The sequence below is a fragment of the Pteropus medius genome, unplaced genomic scaffold, assembly GCF_902729225.1.
Source record: "Pteropus medius unplaced genomic scaffold, Ma_sr-lr_union100, whole genome shotgun sequence".
NCBI classification, from domain to species: domain Eukaryota; kingdom Metazoa; phylum Chordata; class Mammalia; order Chiroptera; family Pteropodidae; genus Pteropus; species Pteropus medius.
Genome location: NW_024346667.1, coordinates 16856664 through 16883493, shown reverse-complemented (window position 1 = coordinate 16883493; position 26830 = coordinate 16856664). Strand labels below are relative to the sequence as shown.

The 26830-nt window shown below is 32.0% G+C and overlaps 1 protein-coding gene across 8 annotated transcripts in view; it reads right to left on the bottom strand.

The window, feature by feature from the left end:
* Window positions 1-26830, bottom strand: part of NEK1 (NIMA related kinase 1) — a 134187-nt gene that overhangs the window by 31589 nt on the left and 75768 nt on the right. For 6 of the 8 annotated variants that reach the window (XM_039876326.1, XM_039876325.1, XM_039876327.1 and 3 more), the window contains 8 exons: window positions 24774-24857; window positions 24255-24338; window positions 23675-23752; window positions 22976-23071; window positions 13299-13427; window positions 11339-11401; window positions 11027-11255; window positions 926-1078 (listed from right to left, as the gene is read on the bottom strand). In XM_039876326.1, coding sequence (XP_039732260.1) covers window positions 926-1078; window positions 11027-11255; window positions 11339-11401; window positions 13299-13427; window positions 22976-23071; window positions 23675-23752; window positions 24255-24338; window positions 24774-24857 — 916 coding nt within the window. Of the gene's footprint in view, window positions 1-925; window positions 1079-11026; window positions 11256-11338; window positions 11402-12512; window positions 12686-13298; window positions 13428-22975; window positions 23072-23674; window positions 23753-24254; window positions 24339-24773; window positions 24858-26830 lie in introns of those variants that run through there. The other 2 variants (XM_039876330.1, XM_039876332.1) reach the window with 2 other exon arrangements.

Here is a 26830-nt window from a genome sequence, read left to right as displayed (position 1 = left end):
ACAGATTAATTACAAATATCACACTTTGTGTACTTGTCCTTTTTTCAAATAAATGATCATATATATTTCTTTATTCAAATTGTTTTCCCCCTTCAGTATTAAAGAAAATGCAACAATGATTAATGGGTGGGGTATTCACCCATATGAGGAAACAATAACCTACTTTTGCCACTTTAGTAACATGCATATAGATCCATTTCACTGGCTGTTTATCAGCAACTCTCTAATTCCTTCATACATAATGTGAACAGCCTCATCCACTATGTTATTTTTCTGTGAGTTTTGGATATGAGTTTCACTCTAAGCTTCAAGGAGAGATAGAGAATGTATGCAAAAATGACATATATACATATTCATGCCTAGACACAAGGTAGAAAATACTATATTCAACTTCCTCTTCCTCTGAATAAGCTCTTAAATCTGAAAACACCTGTTTTATACACAGACACTCTTCTTTATGCATAGCTGTAATACCAAGACCCACAACACTCATGGGTCATAAATGTCTTCCTCACAAGAACTCATCCTTCCCAGTTCTGGGATAATGTCTGTGATACCTAACTACAGAAATCTTTTAGTCTTTTAATCAGCCTAATTACTGAATCCACATTAAAACATACACCACTCATCTCAATGCAATGCTCGTATATCCTTCTTTATGTAAAACATCGTTCTGACTATTCTACTTTTCCAGTTCCCCCACATAAATTTCCTTTTCCTTTTATTCTTAGATCCCATGCAGGTTATATCAGATCAAAACTCAAGACTACCATTTGAGACAATTCCCCAGAAAATAAAACCATTTACCATATCATTGGGAAATTATTGTAAATAAGTTCCTTAAAATAGACATTTCTTAAAAATATAATTTAATTTTTAATATAATATTACTTCTAGTATAGAAAAACAATTAGTTTTTCCTTACCACTTCTAATGGTTGTGTTTCCCAATAGTTCTGTCTGAAGTTGTAGTTCAGCTTCTCCAAGTATTTTTAGAACAGAATCTGTAGGGCTTTTCCCCCAGACTCTTCTTGGAGATCCTCCAGAATCTAATTTAATAACATCTCCCACTGTATGGTCTATAAGAAAAAGATACCAAAAATAATTTTCAATGACATAACAATAATACCACATTATGAGGCAGACTTAAGGTCTTCTATTCAATTGAGTGCTTCATGAGAAAATAAAAGGTTATATTGCAAAGAGCATATGATGATGATGAGTCTTTAAAAAAGACTTTCAGGGGGTGAATAATAAAAAACAGAACAGAAGCAACTAATACTAGTAATAAAAATATATAATTGCCTTTCTAAATACTTGGAATTAAACTCTAGTTTTAGGGAATATAAAAATAAAAAAATATAAATTATGTTTCTATAAAATTTTTATTTGAGAAAAAGAAAAAAAAATGGAAACCTAAGATAATTGAGCAATAATTTGGGGGGGTACAAAAAAAAAGATAAACTATAAATTAATATTTTTCTATAAATTTAAATGCAGAGAAAACAATCCTAAAGTAAATGAACTTGTGAATTAAAGTAGAGAAAAGCATTTTTTTACTACACTATACTTTTTATTGTCATTTTAGAGTATACTTATTCCGCTTATTAAAAAAAAGTTTGCTATAAAACAGCATGCTGCATTACACTGGCAGCAGTCTCATACATCTTGTGTTTCCTACATCTCTTGATTGCATCAGGAGAAAAGTATTTTTAAGAAATTTTGTTTTATTTTATCTTCTATATCTTAAGTAGGCAACTGACTCTTGTGATAGTAATAATTTTGGGTAAACTTTTAGAATGAAATTTAGGAAAGCAAAAACTAGAAAATTATCTATTAAACTATGAGTCTTTAGAATGTGTGTTAGTAATACATTTAGCACATAAGTACCGAGCAATAATAGACAGGCTATAACTTCAAATATTATGGGGTATAAATCATATAAACTTTCAGTGGTAACCAAATACTGATACAAATTTTTGTGTACCAGTTCCATGAAAGTAAGTAACTGCAATTTAGCAGGTAATATTCAGTCTGTACAGACAAAATGATCATCAGTGGTGAACTAGTTTTTTAAAAGACGGTTAAAAAGAGGAAAGAACCCAGAAATAGACCTATAATTTACAGCTACTTGGTGTCTGTCGAAGCTGCCAAAACAATCCAAAGTGGGGAGGTGGGGTGCGTCTCTTATCTCTTTAACAAACAGAACTATAAAACTGAATGTCCATATGAAAATATGTAGACTTCATCCCCTTCGATGCAGGGAGGGGAAAGCAGATGGACTGGTCTCTGAGCAGAGGTGCCAGAACTGAAAGTCTAGGTACGCAAAAGTGGCTACTGCTGGCAGGACAGAGTACTTAAGAGTAGAAAACTACTCAAAGAGAGAACTCAGAGAACTGTAAAGAGCTGCTTCAAGTCTTAAGCTGAATACTGATCAGCACATGTATGAGGAAATTACTGTAGTCCCCAAATAAAAAAACAAACAAACAAACAAACAAAAACACCCAAAAGGAATAGAAAGAGCAATACTCGGAATTTACACAGGGTCAGAAATAGTCCCTATTCCCACAGCTAGAAAAGAAAGTCTTATAATTCACAAGGCATCAAGTAGATTACTCAGAAAGGTTTTTGACTCAGTAAAGTGAGAAAATTTAGCCACAGACTATACATTGTTCTGGTTCCACATAACATAGCTTAAAAGCAAGACTTAAAAGGGTCAAGCTATTTTATAAGTGAACTATGTCTGAGAACAAAGATCAAAATATTTATAGAAACACAAAAATATATAATATAGCACTCTAAACGAAGTTTAGAGTGCTATATTATATATTTGGCCTCTAAACGAAGTTACCAAGCATGTATAGAAGCAGGAGAATTCAACTTATAATAAAGAGAAAAAAAATCAACCAATCAAAACCAACCCAAAAATGAGAGAGAGAATGTAATTAGTAGATAGGGACATTTATAATTGCCATTATAACTGAATTTTATATGTTCAACAAGTCATAGACAGATTGATAATGATAATTAGAGATAAGGAAAACATTAACAAGATCCATATTGAACTTCTAGAAGGGCCAACAGAAAAAAGCTGGAAAAAATAATGGCAAACGATTTTCTAAATTTAATAAAAACTATATACTTACAAATCCAAGAAGCTCAACAAAATCCAAGCAAAATAAACATGAAGAAAATGACACAAAGTTACATCATTATCAAATTTCCTAAAACCAAGGCCTAGGGGAAAAATCTAAAGAACACAGAGAAGAAATAAGACACATTATATACAGAGGAATAAAGAATAAGAATGACAGAAGACTCTCATCACAAGAAATGTAAACTAGAAGACACTGGAGTAACATCAGTAAATACTAAAAGAAAAAATTGTCAACTTAGAATTCTACACCCAGAAAAAATATCTCTGTAAAAGAAAGGCAAATAAACACTTTTATGAACAAACAAACAAACAAACAAAGCTGAAAGAATTCATCACCAGCACGATTGTATTATAAGAAATGTTAAAGAAGTCCTTTAGGGAGAAGATAAATAATACCAAATGGAAGTCTGATTTACACAAAAGAATGAAGACCACTGGAAACAGTAACTACATGGGTAGATAAAAAAACTGTTTATTATTTAAAACTCTTTATTGTAGAGTTTATAGCATAAATTTTTTAAAAAGCACAATGACTGAGAGGGAACATATCTAAGTATATGGTCATAAGGTTCTTACACTATATGTGGAAAGCAACAAATCATGTTAAGACAGACTGTAATAAGTTAAAGATGTATGTAACAGAACAATGAGCTAGTTAAAAACCCAATAAGAGATAAAATGGAATCATAAAAAATAATTCAAAAGAAAGCAAAACAGGAGGGCAAAAGAAACAAAAAATAGAACAAACACAAACAGCTAAATGACATATTTAAATAAAACCATATTAATAACCACATTAAATGCAAATGGTTTAAACATACCAAGTTGAAGTTATAAGAGCAAATCCAACACTATGCTGCCTACAAGAAACCTACCTAGACGTAAAGATACAAATAGATTAACAAGGGGAAAAAAAAGATAAAGATATACCAGACTAACACTAAGCAAAATTGGTAGAGTGACTATTAATATCAAAGTAAATTTTAAGTATTTTTTTTAAAGGAACAAACTATTGATAACCACAACACACACGAATCTCAAGAAACATATGCTGAGCTAAAGAAGCCAGACATAAGAAGATATCAAATGTTAGAGTCTGTTTAAATAATAATCTGGACAGAGAAACTTAATCTAAGAAAAAATTCAGAAAAAGCTGCCTCTGGGAGGCCAGCAACAGAAAATGATGGCAAGAGGCATGAAATTTTTTTTTTTTTTTTAGGTTGGTGATGGTCTATCTTGATAGGGATTTAGATTACGTAGGTACAGGCATTAGTTAAAACACAGCAAATGTACATTTAAGATTTCTGTACTTAAACAAATTTCTAAACAAGTATTGAACTCTGTTTAAAGATACGTATGCTGCAAAGTATTTAATGCAGAGTGTACCGATGTCTGCAATGAACTTTAACTGCATATAAAAATAAGATAGACTAATTGATGGACAGAAGGAATAATAGATATGTGATCAAACAAACATAGTAAAATGTTAATGGGAGAATATGAATGGAGGGCATACAGTGTTCATTGTGAAATTATTTCAATTTTGCCATGTTTGAAATTTTTCATAATACTATTGGGAAATGTAAATCATGTATAATCACACAAAGGAATATTATACAACTATAAAAAAGAACAAGGGAGTTTTTTAATGTAGTGAGATGAAAAGACCTAGAAGACATAAGTAAAACAAATAAATAATAAATAATGTACAATATAACAAATAATGTAAAATAGAGGGAGTAATAACACATATCTTTATTCATATATATGTACATACACATACACGCACACACACACGTAAATGAATTCTGGAAGGATACACAAACTAACATCAGTGGTTACCTGGTAACAGGAAAGGAAATGGTTTAAGTGTTAAGGTAAGAGAGAAACTTCAACTATACACTGTTTACACTGTGATTTTTTAATCACATGAATACTGCCTACTTAATAAACATTATTTTTGAATTCATGAGCTAAAACATTATTTGTTTAATAGTATTCTCAGTCTCATGCTAACTTTCCATATGAAAGTGCTTTTCATAAGGTAATAAGATATCTGATAGATAGTGTATTTGTCTCATATAGTTCTATATGATCATTCAAAATTACCTAATTCCCAACAATCGACAAAGTAAAAACATCTACAAAACTGACCAAATTATTTGCAAACCATATACCTGATGAGGGGTTAATGCACAAAATATATAAAGAACTCATACAACTCAATGACAAAAAGACAAATAATCTAACTAAAAAACAAGCAAAGAACCTGAATAGATACTCTGTCCAAAGATATACAAATGGTCAACAGGTACATAAAAAAGGTGTTCAGCACCACTAATTATTAGGGAATTGCAAATCAAAACCACAATGAGATATCACTTTATACCTGTTAGAATAGCGATCATCAAAAAGACAAGAGATAACATGCTGGTGAGGATGTGGAGAACAGGGAACCTTGTACACTGCTGATTGTGTGATAAACTGGTACAGCCACTATGAAAAACAGTATGGGGATCCCTCAAAAAGTTAAAAATAGAACGACCATATAATCCAGTAATTCTACTTCTGAGAATATATGCAAGGGAAATGAAAACAAGATATAGAAAAGATATCTATATTATCATGTTCATAGCAGCATTATTTGTAATAGCCAAGATATAAAACCAACCTAAGTGTCCATTTATGGATTAAATGGATAAAGATATTGTGGTACATATATAAATGGAATATTATTCAGCCACAAAAAGGATATCCTGCCATATGTAACAATGTGCATGGACCCTGAGGGCATTATTCTAAGTAAAATAAGTCAGACAGAGAAAGACAAAGATTATATGATTTCACTTACATATGGAATCTTAAAAACAAAACTCATAGAAAAAAAGATCAGATTCATGGTTACCAAAAGCAGAGGATGGGGGAAGGGGATCTGGAGAAAGTTGGTCAAAGGCACAAACATAAGTAAGTCCTAGAGATGTAACGTACAGCATGATTATTATAGTTAACAGGCTGTATGATACATAAGAAAGAGAGGAAATGCTAAGATTTTTCATCACAAGGAAAAAAATTTTTTCTCTTTATTGTATCTGTATGAGAGGATGGATACTAACAAAAATTATTACAGTAATCATTTTAAAATATATGTAAATCAAACCATTATGCTATACACCTTAAGTTTGAACAGTAATGTATGTCAATTATATCTCAATAAAATCAGGGAAAAAAGATTACCCAATTCTTGTGTTTTTGTTCTGCATATGACCTTTCTTCCTATTTTTAAAGAGAATATGGCAGAGATTTTTTCATCTATAAAACTTACTTATATTTCTCTACCTTTGCCTCTATCCCCGTCACACTGGCTCTAAATTATCTCCAACCCCGCCAACTAAAAGATCTCACAACATCAGGTGTGTTCATCCTCATATTTAACTATTTAATGACCACTTTATATGAATAAAATCAGTGCTACATGATATGGAACATACCACATGCAGTACAAGTCAAATGAATTTATTTAAAAAGATTATATTATAAAATACACAGACAAAAGATACTTAAATGAAGAAAATAATTACAGCAGGTGATTAGTTCCTTAAAAATAATAATAGAAGAGGTTTACTTCTAACAGTACAGAAAAGTGAAGAAAGAGTTTCAAGAAAAAGGAGGTAGTGAGTGTGGATAAAATTGCTATCGATACATAAAATAAGGATAGCTAAAATAACTAGCCTTTAAATTTACCAACATGACGGTCTTTGTTAAACCTGAAAAGAATAGTCTTCATGAAGTAGTGGGGAATAAAAGCTTGACTGAAGTAGTTTCAGGGAGAATGAAAGGGAAGGATCTGGAGTTGTAAACAGATGATACTCTGAAGAGTTCTGCTAGAAAGAGGACTTCAAAAATGGAGTAAAAGTTAAAGAATAGGGACAGAAAAGAAAAAAGCAGCCATGCAAAGGACTTAGAAAAGAGGGAAGGGGAAGTGCATTGTGAAAAAGAAAGCACTTGGCATGTTTCAAGAAGTGAGAAGTGAGTAGTTGGAAATAAATGAATAGTGTCAATACGCAAGGGAAAACCAGTGGAGAACCTCACAGACCATGAAAAGGACTTTGGATTTTTATTTAAATGATAGAGTGACATAATATATTTTGTCCTTCTAATTAGTATAAAATATTTTCAAGTCTCTTTTTTATAAGGTTACATTGACTCTACAGCACTACGAAGAAGCATCCTACATCTCTCTTCCCCTTTAAAGCTCAGCTTCCTTACAAGGTTCTAAACTCTTTTTTTTACTTTTCACTTTCCATTCACTTAATTCCTGGATTCTGTACCTGTCCCTAGCACTCTAATGAAACTGCTTTTATCAAGGACACAATGTCCCTTTCTGGACAAAACTAGTGTAAATTTTTTAGCCCTCAATTTGTCATTTCTCTTCCTGAAGTACTCTCATCTTCCTTTTAAATCCACGCTACACTCAGTTTTCCTAACTCTGATTGTTCCTTATTTTCTTCTCAAAGTTCTTCCTTTGACAAACTCTTACAAGCGTTTCACGTAAAGCCCTTATAGGTCTGTCCCATACTGTATCTTAAATATGTCCTCTTCTCTTTATTACTTTTTAATAACTTCGTTAAGGTCATCACAGTAATTTTTGTCTAGATTAGTACAAGAGCCTCTAAAGACTGCTCGCAAGGACTTCCTAATTATGAATAAGATGCAATAAGGTAACCAGAGTTATGCTATTACCTAAATAACCAAAACGATTTAATAAAATATATAAAATGACAGTTTCAAGACAATGGATAAGAGGTCATGATGAACATGGATCCCTGATAGGAAAGAAAGAAACAAGATGATCCCTATGATTGCCCCAGCTTACTTTCTTGTTAGTTTCCAGGCAGCAGCTCAGAAGGCAGAACCTAGTAAGAGTCTAGTACACTCTCCAACTTCAAGAGCTAAAGCTAGGATTCTTGGAGACCAAGGCAAGTAGAAAGAATTCCAGAGAATTCCAGAGATTTGCAGAGTAAAGCCCTTTGAGCATTCAGTGAAATAGTGCTCTGAGCAAATGTGTGAGAAAACTACCAAAGAACCACCCAGAAAGATTACAGGGAATGCAGGACATGAAATATTGCTTGGTCCCACCAGCTAGACTGGATAATGTCATAATTCATGGTGCACTAGGTACTCAGAAGGGTTTCATCTCTGTAGTGGGGAATAATTATCACTAAACATGGCTCCGATTTCACCTAACAAATATTAAAAACAAGACATAAATGGATCAAACTGAGTCTAACTTAACTGCATTCCAGAAAAAAAAGCTGCAGAATTACAGAAATAAAAATACCTAAGCACCCAACAAGGTAAAATTCATAATGTCTGACATCCAAACTAAAATTGCCAATTATGCAAAGAAGCAGAAGAATATGACCCATAATAAAGAGAAAAATCAAAAAATCAAAATGGACCAAGAACTGAGACATGTTAGAATTAGCTGGCAAGGACATTAACAAAGTTTTTATAACTATACAATCAAAAGTTAAATAGAGATATGGTAGATATATATATGTTTGTGAATATGAATATATACATACATATATATGTCCAAATCAAACTTCTAGAGATGAAACTCTAATATCTAGATGAAAAATACACTGGATGGGATTAATAGATTTGGCAATGCAGAAAAAAAAAAAAATAAGTGAATTCGAAGCTAGAGCAATAGAAACACAGAATAAAATAGAATCTAAAAAATGAAAAAAGTATCACAGAGTTACAGGATAACTTCAATCTGTTCAATATATATGAAATTACAGTCCCTGAAGGAGAGAAAGGGGACAAGGCACAGAAAAAATATTTGAAGAAATATTAGCAAAGAAATTTCCAATTTGATGAAAACTATAAACCCACAGATCCAAGATGCTTGACAAAGCCCAAGGAAAAGAAACATGAAGAAAACTACAACAAAGCACTTTAAAAATTGCTCAAAACCGATGATCAAGACAAATCATAAATGCAGAGGAAAACAGTGTGTTATGTAGAGAGGAACAAAGATAAGGATCGTATTTCTTGTCAGAAACAATGCAAGTCAGAAGGCAACAGAGTAACATCTTGAAACCATTGAAAGACAAAACTGCCAACCTAGAACTTGGAGAAAATATCTTTTAACAATTATGGTGAAATAGTTTTCATTATACAAAAGTTCAAAGACTCTATCACCGGCATTGCAAGAAATGTTAAAAGAAGTCCTTTATTCAGAAAGAAAATGATACTACATGGATATGTAAATGTAAACAAAGAAATAAAGAACACCAGAAATGGTAACTACATGGAAAATACAAAAAAGATTATTTTTCTTAGTATCTCTTTAATGATAATTAACAGTTCTAATTCCTGGGAAAATGCAGTAAGCACACATCAACCCATGTCTCCCATTGAATAAAGCTCCCATTGAACAAAATGCATGAAGCAACTATTTGAGAACTGAGAAGCAAACAGTATCAGCCAAATTAGAGAAGATGACAAAAATTCAAAGTACCATGAAACCAGTGGTGAGTTACCATTTTCCCCCTCCAGGATTCCCAAGTCAGAATTCAAGTATGTGGTGACAGAAATAAATCTAACTATGGAAGGTGGACATATAATGTAAATATATATATACCTTACTGTTAAAATGTACAGCTGAAACTTACTGGATTTCATTAACCAATAACTTATAAAAAAATAAAATTAAAAAAAAAAAGAATTCAACATGCTAGAAACTCAGAAGTAGGCACACTGTTTTAAGTCTCCTCTCTGCACTCAGAGTTATGTTCATACTGTTTGACAGAGCCAGTGTATAACATCCTTCATGATCTGGCCCTGCTTACTTCTTCTAAGGCTTCTTGCTTGCCATTCTTTGTCTTGAATTCTGAATTTTAGTTGTCCATGCTAAATTATATCCAGTTCTCTTTGCTTTGCCTGCTCTCCCACGTTTGGGTTCTAGTAATTCTCTGCTTAAAACACTCTGCTTGGCTTTTGGTTTAGATAACTTCTTATCCCTCAGCACATCACTTTTTCCAGAAATCATTTTCTTGGCTCTCTCAACACTGATTTATGCCCTGATACATATCCTTACAGTAGCTATTATTATCCCTAGCATATTATTTATCAACTATAATTAATGGCCTCTTTACTTGCCTCCCTTTCCACTAAACCCTAAGTACCTTAAGGTGAGAGACTATGTCTTAATGATTATTATATCCTCCCTGCTTAGGAATATGTGATATATAATGGCACACAATAAAGAACTGCTAAATAAGTAAACAAATAAATGCTATGGAGTCTTCGGGCTTTTCTCCAATGCAAGAAAGAATTCTACAAAAATAGTCCATCAAAAAAATTACTTGAAAAAAAATTAAAACTATTTAGTTAGTTGATGTTCAGACTTGCCTCTTTAGAATGTAAGTACAAATGTTTTTGCTCATTCACTGTTGTATTTCTAATGCCTAGGAAAATGCAAGAAAATAGTAGGCACTCAGTAATCATTGCTAAATAAATGAAACATTAAGTGAGATCTTCTCAATATCCCTGCTAAATCCCCATGGAAGCTTCCTGAGATTTAGTTAAAGTTTACTACTGTGGTTCTCATCAAGAATTATTCCTGATAATAGATTAGAGAGGGTTAAAGTAATACAACTTATGTATGTATCATTAGTTCCCTCTCTCACACTTCTCTCACACTAGCTATTTCTAAGAATGAAGTTTTTCTCATTTTTCACATATATATGAAATCCTTCCAGCTTCTTTCAATTCCTCTAAGTGTTCTTTCTTTCAGAGTGCCCATACAAGTTTATGTGTGTGTTAGAACAAAATAGGATATGAACACTTTTATACCCACTGTCAGTTGCAGAGAAGGATGCATCCCATGCAGACTCATCCAGAGGAATCACGAGCTGCCCTCCTGCCTCCCATTTCTTGCGATCAGATGAAACTGACTTTTCTTTTTCATGTCCTTTGTCATCTTCGTGAACGATTATCTCACAGGTATCAGAGTGACACTGCTTGCCTTTTTCATCTTCTTGAGCTTTAAGATTTTGATTTAATCTACGTAGTATTTCTCGCTTACTCTGAAACAGTTAAAACCCTATACTTTAATATGCATATGATGATTAAGTAATATGATAAAAAAAAAAATGAAAATTGCACCTACCGAAATAGCATTGTTAGTCTTTTGCATTTCTTCTGCGGGTTCCTGGGTACCAGTTAAACTGTCCTTTAAACACAGATAGTTACAAAGTAAGAAATAATGTCATTTTAAAAGTCTACCTTAAAATTTGTGATATTTTTGTTAAGTTTTATTTTTCTTTAAATTGCTCTTTGTGTATTATTTCATTCCTGTAAATGTCAACACCGCTTCCTTCATTATCTGCAGTGAGAAACAGTTAAATATAATCAAGTAATAGGCTTAATATATAGTAGAAGGGCCAATTCTCAATTATTTGTCATATTTTTAAATTACCAATCACGTATATAACTATACACTTTTCCTCTGTGGCATCTGATTTTTTGATAATTTTAAGTCAATAACAGAAATAAAAAAAATAATTCATATACTCTTAATTAAAACTAAGGAAAGTTTTAATGAATAAAGTAATTCAATATAGGCTGTGTTATTTTGAAGCTGTCTTTTGTTTCATGAACAATATGTATTCTTATTAAGCCATACTATTAAACATAATTGAGAATTGGTTTTTCTCTCTAAGCAAAGAAAGTAACAATAATGAATTTGAAGTCCCATGTACTAATAATATAAATTTTGTTTTCTGATTAGTAAAATCATAGCAATCTAGACTACCTAGAATTTTTAAATATATGAAAAGAAATTAGTAGTTATGAAAGCTATGAAAGCAAGGATAACTGGAAGACTCAGACTATGGAAGAGCAATTCTCAATTTTAAATAAGCACTACCTGTCAAGAAAACACATAAAGAAAAACCATTTATTTACATGGATTATCTCAATTTTGTACTATTTGAGAAAAATACAAAAGAGTATAATGGTCGGTTTTAAAGTAATTCATGAAATGAGACAAACAGTATTTTACCCAGTAAAGTAGTCAGGAATTAGCGTCACTACAATCAGAGAGATGAACAGCTATTTGAGATATGAGACTGAGTACCAGGAGGGGAACCCCACAGTGGTATCAAAAGCTGAAGTGAACAATATAGCACAAGCAAAGTCATTATCAAAAAGTAAAAGAGACTAAGCATACTTGAAGAACCATATTTTCTTATATGAAGTTCTTGAGAGTAAGCGAAAAACTAAGTCTTATTTTCAAAATAAACAAAAAGGCTGTAAAAAAATTGTTGTACCAATAACATCAGAGTTGTCTGCAAAAACTTAATGAAACTCAATAATTAAAAGGCACTGACATTAATTACCAGGAAAGGAGAAAATCATGTTAATGTGTTATATTATATGATTCGGTAGACTTTTTCCCTTCTTTCTGTTGAATTGTAGGCTGAAGTTCCACATCATGAGCCCATTTCCCTTAATCCTAAAACAGAGTTTTCACATTTTAGATGGATACCTGACACATACTTCAGAATTTAAACTATCTACTTGCCCACATTGCTATGTCTTACTATCTATTTGGCATGACAGAGATTTAAAAATAGAAGTTAAAAGAAATAATTGATGAATTATGTGCAATTATACTGAGTCCACTAACATCTGTTATGCCAAAAAAATTAAAATAGATGTAAACATGTCTTGGACTTTATTCTTAGAAGTAATTACTCTAAGTACCAAAAAGACATTATTTCTTAAAAAGTGCATTTTTGCTGACTGTGAAAGATGGAATATATAAATGTTTTTGCATGATTTTTAGTATATTTCTATATATATTTTTTATTTATTCAATATTAGTTTAAAGTTAAAGAGAGGGAGAATCATTCCAATAATTTTTATCTACCAGGTGGTCCTAGATATAAAACTTAAGATCAGCGAGGCCCCAATATTCAGAGTAAACATACACAAAAATCTTAAAAAGTAATTTTTTTTCCTAGGAAAAAACCTAACAGGACATTAGAAATTAATATAATTTCATTATATTTAATCTGTTTAATAATCTTTTAACTTTGAAGCAGTCTAAATTTTAGGAAACTTACCATACCCACTTCTTTCAAAGCTGAAGTGACAGAAATAACAGATCTCATCTGTTGCTTTGATGGAGAGCCACCTGAATCATGCTGTCCTGAAGGAGACATATCAGAATTCTTTACTCCTTTAGCCACCAACTGTAATAAAGAATTTAAACACCCATTGAGAAATGTATATTTGCATGAAGAGATTAAAAGGTACTTTTAAGATCACTGTTTGTTTATGCACTCTATCTACAAGTAGTTTTTTTAATTCTTCAATTGTCATAATGCAAGGCAATGTGCTAGATGCTAAAAGATCAGTGGATAAAGAGAAACATCTCTGGCTTCAGATGTAAAAATAATTATGTGTCATGTAGTACTAAATAACTCCTTTCCACTGCATTAACGGTGTTTCATAAAATGATGATAAAAAACAAACTTTCCTAAAAGATTAAATACTAGTACTTTCACTTTAGTTTTAATCCACTACAACATTTGGTGGGAAGAAAAACATATTAATCTTACACTTCAGAAAAATGCTTCTGCAATTTCTGTAAGTTCAGTACAATCTTCGTAAAGTCTGAACATCAGTCACACAACATAAGAGCTCTCATTATAAAAATGCCAACATAAATGAGAATGGAAGAACTGATATATACAGCTAATAAAATTTATATCACTGAGAATACATTTGTTATAGTCACATGTGTGTTCATTTTATCTTGCCATTTAGACTCTAAATTATGTAAATTAAGATTCTGAAGCTTTAATAAATATAAGGAAATGCCATTTACAGGTACGATCATAGTAACATGACAACAAGTCTTCTCCCTACTTCTGACTTTTCTTCAAACCAGTAAATAAGAATTTCTGGTGAGTATACATATCGAATGCAATCTTTACTGATCATCTAGTAAGCATAAGGTAGTAAAAGAATTCTAAATTTGGTCTTCTGGATTTCCTTTTACGCCAATATAGGTTGTTCGAAAGAAGATGGACATATTAACACAGCATTGAAGGAGAAGAACAAAGTTCAAGGAATGACACTACCTGGCTTCAAGCCTTACTATAAAGCTACAGTATCAAGACAGTGTGGTATTGGTGAAAGAACAGACATGTAGATCAATGGAACAGAACAGAACTCAGAAACAGATCACACAAATATAGTCAACTAATCTTTAACAAAGGAGCAAGGGCAATTTAATGGAGAAAAGATAGTCTTTATAATAAATGGTGCTAGAACTGTATCTAGACACAGACCCTACACACTTCACAAAATTAACTCAAAATCTATCGCAGACCTAAAAACTCCTAGAAGATAATATAGGAAAAAATCCAAATGACCTTGGACTTTTTAGGTAGAACACCGAAGGCATGATGTTAAAGAGAGAATATATAAAATAGATTTCATTAAAATTACAAACTTTTGTTCTGTCAAAGACGCTGTTGAGAGAATGAGAAGGCAAGCCACTGGGAAAAATCGACTGGGAAAAATTATTTGCAAAATACATAAACACAAAAGATTGCTAATCAAAATATAAAACAACTCTTAAAACTCAACAATAAGGAAACAAACAACGCATTTACTTACTGGCATATACATGGACATTCAGTGCTCAAAAAAAAAAAAATGAGCTATCAAGTCATGCAAAGACATGCAGGAAACTTAAGTGCCTTTTACTCAGTGAAAGAAGACAATCTGAAAAGCCTACATTCTACATGATTTCAACCATATGACGTTCTGGAAAAGGCAAAATTGTGGAAACAATAAAAGATCAGTGGAACCAGGGGCTAGCAGGGGAGTGGGGTTGGTGGGAGGGATGAATAGGCAAAGCACAGGGGTTTTTTAGGGTAGTGAAAATACTCTGTATGATACTATAATGATGAACATATGTCATTATACATTTGTTCAAACCCACAGAATGTACACCACCAAGTTTAAACTATAATGTAAGCTATGGACTTTGGGTGATGATGTGTCAAGGTAGGTTCATCAATTTTAACAAATGTACCACTCTGGTGGGGGATGTTCATAATGGGGGAGGCTATACCTCTGTAGGGGAAAGGGGTGTATGGGAAATCTCTGTACCTTCTTCTCAATTTTGCTATGAACCTAAAACTGCTCTAAAAAGTAGTCTTTATTAAAAAAACAAAAGATGAAGTACTGCTTTAATCCCATAGTTCAGTGCTGTGGAGAAAGTACACTGATGTTTAAAATATATGATAAATGACTTTTAAAAAATTCTAGAGCTCACACAACTATTATCTCCTTGAAAGATTATGTAGAAATATTCTGAAACTTTATAATTGTCTTACTACCACAGAGTATATTCAAAATAGGTACCATAACTTGAGGGAATAAATACAAGCTCCAATTAGATCTGAACTAATAGCCACATTTTTAGAAGAAATATGTTATTTCCCTAGATGGTTATTTTGAAGAAAACAAATTAATTTGGACATAAAACTGTGCCATTATTATTTAAATCAGTAATATCTTCCTTACCACATATCATATTTCTTAATTGTATTATACCAATTTACTTAAAAATGATTTCTGCTATTTCAATAAATAAATCTAATGTGATTTTTAGGAGAAGACAAATATACAATATCTGATTAAAATTAATCAACATATTCAAAGATATATTAAGTGCCAAGCACAGTGCTAGATCTACATGGTAACTATGTGAGGTGACAGATGTTATTGTGGTAATCAGTTCACGATACATACATATATCAAATCATCATGCTATGTATCTTATACTTACACAATGTTATTTAACAATTATATTTCAGTAAAGTCAGGGGGAAAAACTCAGTATATTATAGACTAGAACTAATGGCAATAAATAATTCTAAACCAAAAAAGTAAAAGAAAAACAAAACAAAATGAATGACAATGGTTTTTCTCAAAGGATTACAAAGTATAAGAGAAAAGAGAACATAAAAATCAATCAGTATGTTACACAGAAATAAAAGTAGATGTGTGCTAAATAATCTGGGGAAAAACAAACAAAATAAAAACTAGAGAAAGAACTGTGTAAAAAGCCAGGATGGGAGATGGTGAGACCAACTTTAATAAAGTATCCAATTTGAATGCCCATTCATTGTTTAAGAAGTTCATAAAATACAGTTGAAGTAGGAAAGTTCTAAACTCAAATTCCAAACGTCTCCCTTACTAGTCTCATGATTTTTTATTGTTTTTTATCCTCTCTAAACTTCGAGCTTTTTCTAAAATAGGAATGCTGTACCCATTGTCTCCTTGCTATAGGGATTAAACATGATAATTTATGTAAGGTGTACAGCTGTGAGGCATTTGTTGTACCTAACAAATGGTAGTAATTACTATGATTTAGCAAATATTTATTTAGCTTTCATTAAATAAGGTCATTTGGTTTAAACACTAAAAGTCTGGTTTTAGTACCTGACAAAATAAAGAAACTTGCACAAAGCAAAATAAAAACAACAGCTACTCATCTATGCAAAATCAAAATTTGAAGTTTTTGTAGTGTATAAGAATTGACACAGACATCAATAAGCAGCAGAAACCGGAAAGAAAATACTTTACATGATAAAATTTAAAAAAACGATATAGAGTAATTTAATTGTATGAATAATTAAACAAGAGAGATCATATAAACTTAACCAATTTCACTAAAGAGCACCAACTTCCCTTTTCAACCTATGATACGATTTGCATTTATGCTTATAAAGACTATCTCAAAAGTCATTTCCAAAATTATTGAGAAGATGACTATGATAGACATATTAAAGAAACTTTTAATAAAAGAAAAAGTCACCTATATAGCCACTGCTCTAATACTTCATTTATCTATATGCTTTTATAATGATTAATCACATACATACATAATTCTTATACAGTTTAAACAAGGAACTGGCACAACTCTCTGAAATTGTAGACATATGGCCTAAGAAAAATTTTAAACATTTTGGGGAATATTTAGCAGGTTATGTCCTTAAAGAATGATAAAAGTCACATAAAGGGATTGAAATTCTTTCTCTTGACCTTATATTCTTTAGATATAAATTATATGTAATAGAGATGTTTCTATATTAATCTCAACTTTAAAAGAAACCTAAAAATCTGTTTATTGATAAAGTGCTATGAGTTGAACAGTAAGAAACAAAAGATAATCAAATTTAGGAAAGTGTTGGGATTATTATACTAAGATATGGATGATCTCGACAAAATTCTGTTCACACTGCTTATCTTTGTACTTACAGAAGCAAATCTTTTAATGAACAGAAGCTATTTCAATGAAGAAAATACTTCACACATTACTATTAAAAACTTATTCCGTGTTGTACAAAAATCTGTATGACTGACTTATACATGGCTAATGACTGGTATACAGTCACAGGTATATATTTTATGATCTAAGATATCTGATCCAATGTTTAAGACACTGGCACTGCTGTAGTAATGACCGTCAGCAGCTTTCGGAAACGCTTGTGTTCTATAATAGAACACATGGTAGTTGCTCTCGGGGCTCCACTAAGCTTAAAAGATCAGAAGAAGCTGAAACAACGAAAAAGCAAAAAAACTCAGACATTTGAAATCTAAAGCGAAGAACAAAGACCAACAGAACATCTACTAATTCTTACAATTGATAATAAAACTAAGTCAGTTATTGAAAATTTAAAGGTAATTCAGTTAACTACTGAGACATGGTAATATTACTAGAAGCCAAGGAATACATATCACTAACCTATTAGTACAGTAGAACTTGGGCCTTCTGAGTAAACATCATATAACCTGAATGTTAAGGCTATTATTATTAAATGTTAACCAGATCTTGAGATAAAAGTTATCACGTAAAATTGCTTCTATTTTATCTGTCAATTGTACCATTTGCTGAAAATTAACCATCTTTGCCACTAAATCACAAAACTCAAAATTTCTCCAAAGAGACCAGGTTTATAAACACACGAACCTATCAGTTTACCTACTCTTGAAGCATACGAAATACAAATACTATTGCCGTTGTACATGCTGAATGATTAATAAGGATTTAATGGATGTTAGAAAAATATTATGAAATGGCCTGATTTCATATTTTTAATAGAGAGCAAATTCACATGTAATTTAATACAGTCTAAAGCATGGCCAAATTTTATCAAATTCATGCTGAACTTCTTAGAACTCTGTCTCTAAAAAACCAAAAATAGAAAAATATTTGTATATGAATAATTTTCTAGTATAATGCATTTATAAGAATGTCTAAGTGTAAGAACAGCACAAGGTCATCAGAAAGAGAAATGTTTCTGCCCTGGAGGAAGCCTACCTGTATGGCAGGTGCAAAGAACAGGACAAAGAGAGAAACAGAAATGAAATAACACAAAACAGTTAAATGCAATGAAATGGGAACTCATCATATTCAAAATACACTCTCTGATCTAAGAATTCCTCTAATTCCATTTTTCATTGAATTTTAATTAAATATGTTGCTATACTTGTTAAAAACTGAGTATCTTTCTTATATATTTCACTCACAATATGAGCATATATGCTGGCCGAGAAAGTAAACACTGTATTATTTGGGAGGAAAAATCTATCATCATACATTAAAATTATTTTTCATATTAAAGTCCTATTTAGTATTACAGTTCTTACCATTAAATATGTCAGAGAAAAATTTATAAAATTGGGTTATACATGCCAAAGAATTAGAATAATTATGGCAGTGATTTTTACCATTTGTCAGATCAAAGATACTTTTGAGAATCCAGTGAAAGATATATGGTCTTACCAAAGAAAACTACAATATACATACAAACTTTTAACAAACATTTCAGATCGTTTAATAATGTTAACTCCAACTCTGAATACCACATTAACGATTCCTGAGTTAGAGTAATGGCCAGCAAGTAAATATTACATTTAGATTATGCTAAATTAGACATTTTGTTGAAATAATTACTTGATAAAATAACTTTAACCCATTTTCTGTAGATTAACCTGGACTTAAGTACATACATTATGAAGAGTATTTTTCAAGGTAATTTAGACAGAGCAACATTAGACATAAAGCCTTTAATTTAGGAGATGAGGAAATAAAGGCCTGAAAATATTAAACCAGTTCTCCAAACAGGCAAATTAAGTGGCAGAGCTGAGAGTAAAAATCAAATATTCAGATTCCTAGCCTCATCCCGTGCACCAGTTTTACTGAGATATAATTGAAAATATCACTGTATGAGTTCTAGGTATACAATATAAAGGCTTGACTTACATATATTGTGAAATCATTACCACAGTAAGTTTAGTTAACATCCATCATCTCATCTATATACAAATAAAAAGAAATGGAAAAAGAATTTTCTCCTCTTAGTAAGAACTCTCTTAAGGTTTACTCTCTTAACAACTTTCTCATATGCTATATCATATAGCAGTGTGTGCTACAGGCATCACATTGTACATTACATCTCTAGTACTTATTTATCTTATAACTGGGAGTTTGTACCTTTTGACCATCTTTATCTAATTCCTTCTCTCCCAACTCCGACCTCTGGTAACCATAAATAGGATCTTTTTCTATGGGTTTCCCCAGCCTCATTTTTTTCTTCACTATACCAGGACACATTCAGTAAACATTTGTTTACTGAATGTAAACAAAAGTATTCAGTAAATATTTTATGCATAATTCTGAAATATCATGAGCCACAGAATTCCCAATTAATTTATTTGTATTACTATTCATCAGGTACCGTGCTGAACACTTTACATAGTGAATCAGTTAAAGTTTGTTGGTTGAAAGCAATAGAAACTAACTCTGAAAAAAGGGAGGAAGTGAAGGAAGGAGGAGGTGGCGGAACAGTAGCAAGTAGGATCACAAAAGCAAAAGGAAGCCCTCTTAAAAATCTGGGTAGCTTTATAGATCTAGGTGGCAGAAACTAATTCATGGTTTTCATGAGGTTCTCTTATTGGATTAAATAAACTCGAACTTCAAATCTTGTGATAGTCTGCTCAAGCTTCAAGTCCTGGGATAGAATTCTATTGGTCTACTTTAGATGACCTGCCTATCCCTCAGCTAGAAGAAGTCTGGACACCTTATTTGACAGTTTTACCAAAAGAATACACAATAAAATAATTCTCCCAAGTGAAAATGAGTTGCTGGCCTATTGGACCTCAAAATCCAGGCTCGCTACCACAGTTTAATGCTGCCACCATAAAAATATTTCTGAAGAAATGTGAGGAAATACAAAGTTTTACCATACTAGCAACTATTATTATCTATCAGTAATACTGTCATAAAACCTATCATTTGTATGCACTTTAGAACTGAGATATATCTACCATTATGAAGGAGAAAACATATACAGAGAAAAAAGTTTTACACTGGTTTTACATAGCTTAGAAAGTAACTTTTAAGGGAGCTTTTCTTAAACTGTACTAGAAGTATATGAATGTTCTTGAAAGTATGTTGCATGAGTATAATGAGGTCTATTGCAGCCTCTGGTAATAGAAAAGACTCCATTCCCACTGGTCATCTGAGGAAACAGAACAATGCTATTATGCAGGTACACAACTGCCCAGTAATAAAAGTATATAGTAAGAATGTAAAACACCTGCTCACAGCTGAATCATGTTGGACATAATTTGTAAAATGCATTCATTGAAATATAAAACTTAACAGTTATTCTAAAGGTACTCCCCCCTCCTCTTCTCCTTTTACCTCCTCCACCACCTGTGAAATTCTGTTCCTGATGCTTAAGGAAAGTTAACTCCATGCTACAAAGACCATCAGAAGAGCGGCTTTAAAATAGTGGCCATCAGCAGAAGTAGAATCCTAATTTTTTTTCATGTTCTTAAATCCTTTGATGTCAAATAAATATATCTTGCAGAGATCTCTGAAACTGTTAATGTCCAGTAATGCCTGGAACAAGGAGCACGATTCCAAATTGAACTCATGATATGTCTATTTAAATGGATAAGATTGGATGTCGAGGCTAAGGATAAGAACATTCTGAGGTAGACAGAAATGGGGAGTGTATGGCAGGTCCAAAGAACAGGGCGAAGACAGAAATGAAACACGCAAAAAAGAGTAAAATGCGATAAAGGAGGAACTCGTCATATTAAACCACAGTCTGCGACCTAACCACAGGAAAGATTTCCACAGATATGCAGCCTGAACTCTGGGGATTTCTTTCACTCGTTCTCACGTAGCTGAACGTTTCTTTTATATTAGGAATCTGGGAAGAGAACTTCCCTGAATATTACATCAATGGGTAGATTAAAAAAAAAAAAGAAAATCACATTAACGAATAAACAAGACATCTGATAAAACTCCAAAAGATATTTCTGATAAAATCTGTAAAATCTAGAGATAAAACTATAGTCCTTACTCTTTTACATACATAACAGAGACATGACTAAAGTACTTCCATTAAAGACAGGAACAAAATATTATCGCTATTCTTATTTAACATTTCCTAGAAGTTCTGGACAATGCGATAAGAATATAATAGTAATAAAAGGCACCACTTAAAGAAAGCAAGGGAAATTAAGGTGTGGTACATAAAAATAAAGACCTCGACACTGGGCAGATCCACATTCAAATATGTGTTCCGCACTTACTGGAAATGTCATCTCATCTAATTGTTTTACCCTTTCTACATCTGCTTTGTAAAGCTATAAAGGTTAAACAAAGCAATACATGTGCAGTAGTTATAATGTGCCTACCATACAATAAACTGTAGGAATTATTGTTATGATGTATATCATGACTACCTGTCAATGATACAGTCTCATGCTACAAACCTATAAAAATTTTATTAAAAATTGGTAGAATAGGTAAACTCATTGTAAAAGAGAGAAGCAAAAACCAACAACTTCTCCAAATATCAGCGATATTCTGTCAAGAAAAAAAAACCTATAAAAGCAGAAATGGAATTATAAACTATCAAGAACTAACCTTTACAAGAAATATAACCAGTATGAGTTAAAAATGATCAAAATTGTATAGGAGATATAACAGAAACAATGAGTAAATGTAGATATTTAGCATGCTCCTGGATAAAGACTTTATAAGCCTATCAGTTCTCCTTAAGCTAATTTGTAGGTTTAAGTTAGTATTGATAAAAATTCCAAAGGATTAAAAAAACACCAAAAATAATCCTAAAATGTATATGGTAAAGAGAGCAAATAACTAAGCATAAAAAATGTAAAAGAAAAATGAGGAATGAACATTATTAGAAATTAAATATTTTCTAAATCCATAATTATTAATGCAATATGGTACTGGCAGAACAGACAGAAAGAATGGAGCGGAAGAGAAACCCTGATACATATATGCTATAGGTTCATTCTTTAGTATATATAATAATTTAATATATCTTAAAGGTAGCACTATAGATCAGTGGCAAAAAGAAGTATAGCCATTAAGTGATGTTGGGACTTCGATTAGCTACTTGGAAATAATAAAAAAATAAAACAAATTAGGTTCTCACCTCAAATCAAACGCCCAAATAACTTTTATCCTAAAATTAATCATTCTAAAATTAAGAGAGAGAGACAGAGCAATAGAAAGAAGGAGAGCAGGGGAAGAGAAGGGAGAGGGAGAATGAATGAGAATTAAAAAATTTAAAAAAATAATTACAAAATTATAATGCCTAATATATACCCAGTAAGAGATACAAGCACGTTAACAAGACCAAGATTAAGAGTATGAGCTAAATCTTACATGCTCTTCCCATACTTTCTTTTCTCTCTCATATGCTTCCTTTCTCTTTCGTTCCAATTGTTCTTTTAATACAGAAGCACGTGCACTTGCTTGGGCCTGAAAATAAAAACAATCAACAAAATTAGTTATCAGGAAGAAGGGCGTAAGGTTTCTTTTTTTCAGGTCTCTAAAGATATTTACTTACTAGCCAAAAAAAGAAGTGTGTGTGTGTGTGCACGTGCGCTCGCGCACATGCAGTGTTCCAGAATAAAAACGTTAGCTCACTTCATAGCTCCAGCATCTAAACCAGGGCTCAGCACACAGCAGCTGCTCCATAAATGTTTGTTGAAAGAAAATAAATGCGAGTATATTCTAATGGAAGTACAAATGTAAAAATTTTAAACTATGATTATTATATACAAACTTCATTGATCTTCACAGAAATGAACCATTATGTTTTTAATTTTTAAGGTTACCTTTTTTCTTTTTAAGGTTACTTATGTGATGGTTTCATGCATTTGCAATGATTTCATCAAATTGATCTCTGTAATATGATATAAAGAGAGAAAGGCTATTTTTCAGAAACCAAAAAAGTTAGAGAAAAATGAGAAAGAAAAATTAAAGCAAGAGAATAAGATAATTTAACTATAAAAGACTTAAGAACATAATTCTCTATCTCAGGCTTCAATTTTCTCTAAGAAAACGATTTCTAGACTATACCTTAAGTGCTTCAACTTTTTTACGCCTCATGTCAGCCTCCTCACTTCCCTCTTGTCCTTCAGAATTATCCACTTCTTTCTGCAAAATAGATAAGCGAACCACTTAGGATAGAATCCCAAATTTAGAGCAGAGCTCTGTGAAGAGAATATGAATAAACTAAAATCTAAATATGTAAAATAGTAAACTGTTCAATTTCACTAATTTTCTCTCACAGCTACGTGAAAACACTTTACACTTACAAAGTCCTATGGACAATGGGAAAAAGATTATAAAGAGAATGACAGAAAATGTACCATTTTACATGCCCATGGGTACTACTTATATTTTACTCATAGAATTCCTCGGCAAAAAATGGTCTTACAAATTTTAAATCATATAAATAAGTTTACTTTATCCCCAAGTATAGTTTCTGGCCTTTGACTTTCACTGTTTTCATCAGATTTTATTTTTTGTTAGTGGCACAGCACTTCTTTTTTTATGGTGGTATGGTGGTGGTGGTGGGTGTGTGGCACAGCATTTTTAATCTTTACTTATTACAATGTCATTCAATTACTTTTTTAAAAATTGATTTTTAACCTGCCTTTTCACCACGAAGTTTGGCTCTAATCTGTTGGCGCTCATTGAAATTCTGCAATCTTATTTGTCTCAGCCTTGCAAGATAAACCTACAAGAAGGAAAAAACATAACATTTTAATGTAAAAGAAAAATTACCAATATTTTAACTCCTATATTTTTTTAAAAAAATTAAAATAAAGCAAAGTGTTAATCTGAATACAAGAAATAAAAGCTTTGAAATCTGGTTAATGGAAATGTAATATTAGCTTTCAAGTGTTTAATTTAGATCAACTTATTTCTGAAAAGAAATACATTATAATTACAAATTTTTAGTTTTATCAAAAGAAAAAATTAAACTCAGAATACTGAATAGCAGTTATGGGGCAAAATTATGACATAGATATGTCAGTCAAAATTCATTAACAGGTCCCTATACACCTACAAAATCTTCAAATAATTGTTAAGAATTTAAACCATGCAAGAAAGGAAGGCATTAAACTCAAAAATGGCTGTGACGGAGGTAGCGAACATGCGGGAAGCATACCTCTTCCTCTTTGTTTCTTGGCTTCCCTCCTCTTGAAGAGCTGGACCTGCCTCCATACATAGCTGCCAGGTTTTGCAGGAATCCCTGTTCATCATTTAATGTACTAAGTTTAAAGAATGACTAAGGCTACATCAGCATCTTACTTAGGAATATCCAGGTGCCACTTTATTTCTTTTGGCTTATACTGATAGTTCCTAGCTGATAAACTGATAACAAACCCTGGCATTTTCTTGTATCAATTTAACCAACAGATTCAGTGACAACAGAAGGAAGCAATTAAACCTCAAACATAATTATTCAAAACCAAGACCAGCTATGTTTTCATTAGCCACACATGTAAACAGGTTTTCAAAACTGTTTTGGAGGTTAGCTAAAACCCAAATCAAATTTTTTCTCTACAAAGGGCCAATCATTTCTCCATGTTTGTTTACACACAAAATAAAAACACAATATAAAATATTTGAGCTTAAACTCTTTTTATTCAGCCACATCCTGTTACTATACTACAAATGATCATACCCAATCACAAACTAATTCATCTTTTAATATAGTTTATCTTATTAAAAATTAATATTCTTTAATAAAAGTATCAGATTGTCAAATTAACCATTTTCTCTTCCTTCAGCACACAACTATGCTTCACGTTCTTCCTAATTAAAAAAAATCCTCATTCCCACTTTCCTGCCTGTCTTTTTATCAGCTTGTTGAGAGCACACCTTTTATGTTCATCGCCTCCAATTTACTGCTTGCCATTTATTTTTTAACCCATTACAATCTGTTTTCTGATCCCGCTATGACTGAAAATTTTCTAAGGTTACCCATGACCGTTAGTTCACAATACAAATTTTGCAATTAAGATTTCCACTGGAAATTAGTTTGAACTAAATCTACTTAATTTACATAAGTATTTTTCCCCTCATAAAAATCATGTATGTTCACTGTAGAAAATTTATGAAATGGAAAAATATGAATCAGTCATAATTCTACCAACTGAGAAACAAAATTTAAGATTACCTTCCAAATTTTCTTCTATGCATATGTATGGATGGATATGTACACATTTATTTTTACAAAACTGTAATTTTACTGTATTCTGATTTTTTCACTTAATATTAATCAACATTAATATTCTGAGTTTCCACATTCAACATTATTAAAAACATTACTCTTAACTGACTATATAAAATTCATAACCCACTAAATAGTGAATTATGATTCACACACACACACACATTCTTCTCTTTCAGTATTTAAAACAGCACTCTCTCCTGGGATCTTCCAATCTTCCCTATTTTTCATAGGCTTTTCTCTTCCTTGGCTCATTGCTAATGTCAATATTTTCTAGAGATTCGTTCTCTGGCCCTCCTTCCCTTTTCATTCTTAGGCTTTAACATATGTTGCCAATTCCCAAATCTAAACCAACCTTGCAGTCCTTTTCTCTTAAACTTTTGTATATATGCAACTGACACCTGAACAACTCCATTCTTACATAGCACAGCTTCCTCAATTTATAAACCTAACTTCATCATTCTTTTTGCTATATGATCTTACTCCTACCTCACTTACTGCTCACAATTGGCCTCCCAAGTCAGCAGGCTGAGAGTTATTTCGCCTCTCTCCCATCTGCCAAATACAAATGACAACTAACCAATTCTACCTTCTAATAACTCCAGAATTCATCTCTTTAGTTTCTGCTTTAGCTCAGGCTCTCTTCTTTTGATTTCTGGATTTCCAAAAGGGCTTCCTAACTTATTTCACCTCTGGTCTTAAATCCCTCCAATCTATTCTCTACAGTCCAGTCAGAGTAACCTTTCCAACATTCTCCTTCACATCTAGCCCCAGATAAATCTTTCAATGGTTCTCATTACATTCAGAATACAACTCGCATTCTGTTGAATGGCAGATAAGGCATTTCTAGTCTCACTTCTGCCACTGCTCATTCATAAAGTCTACATGCAAGCCATGACAACTATTTGTGGTTTGTGGACAACGCCATGACCTTACTCATCTTAAAATGGCTAAAAACACTAATCATTTTCCAAAATGCAAATCAACCA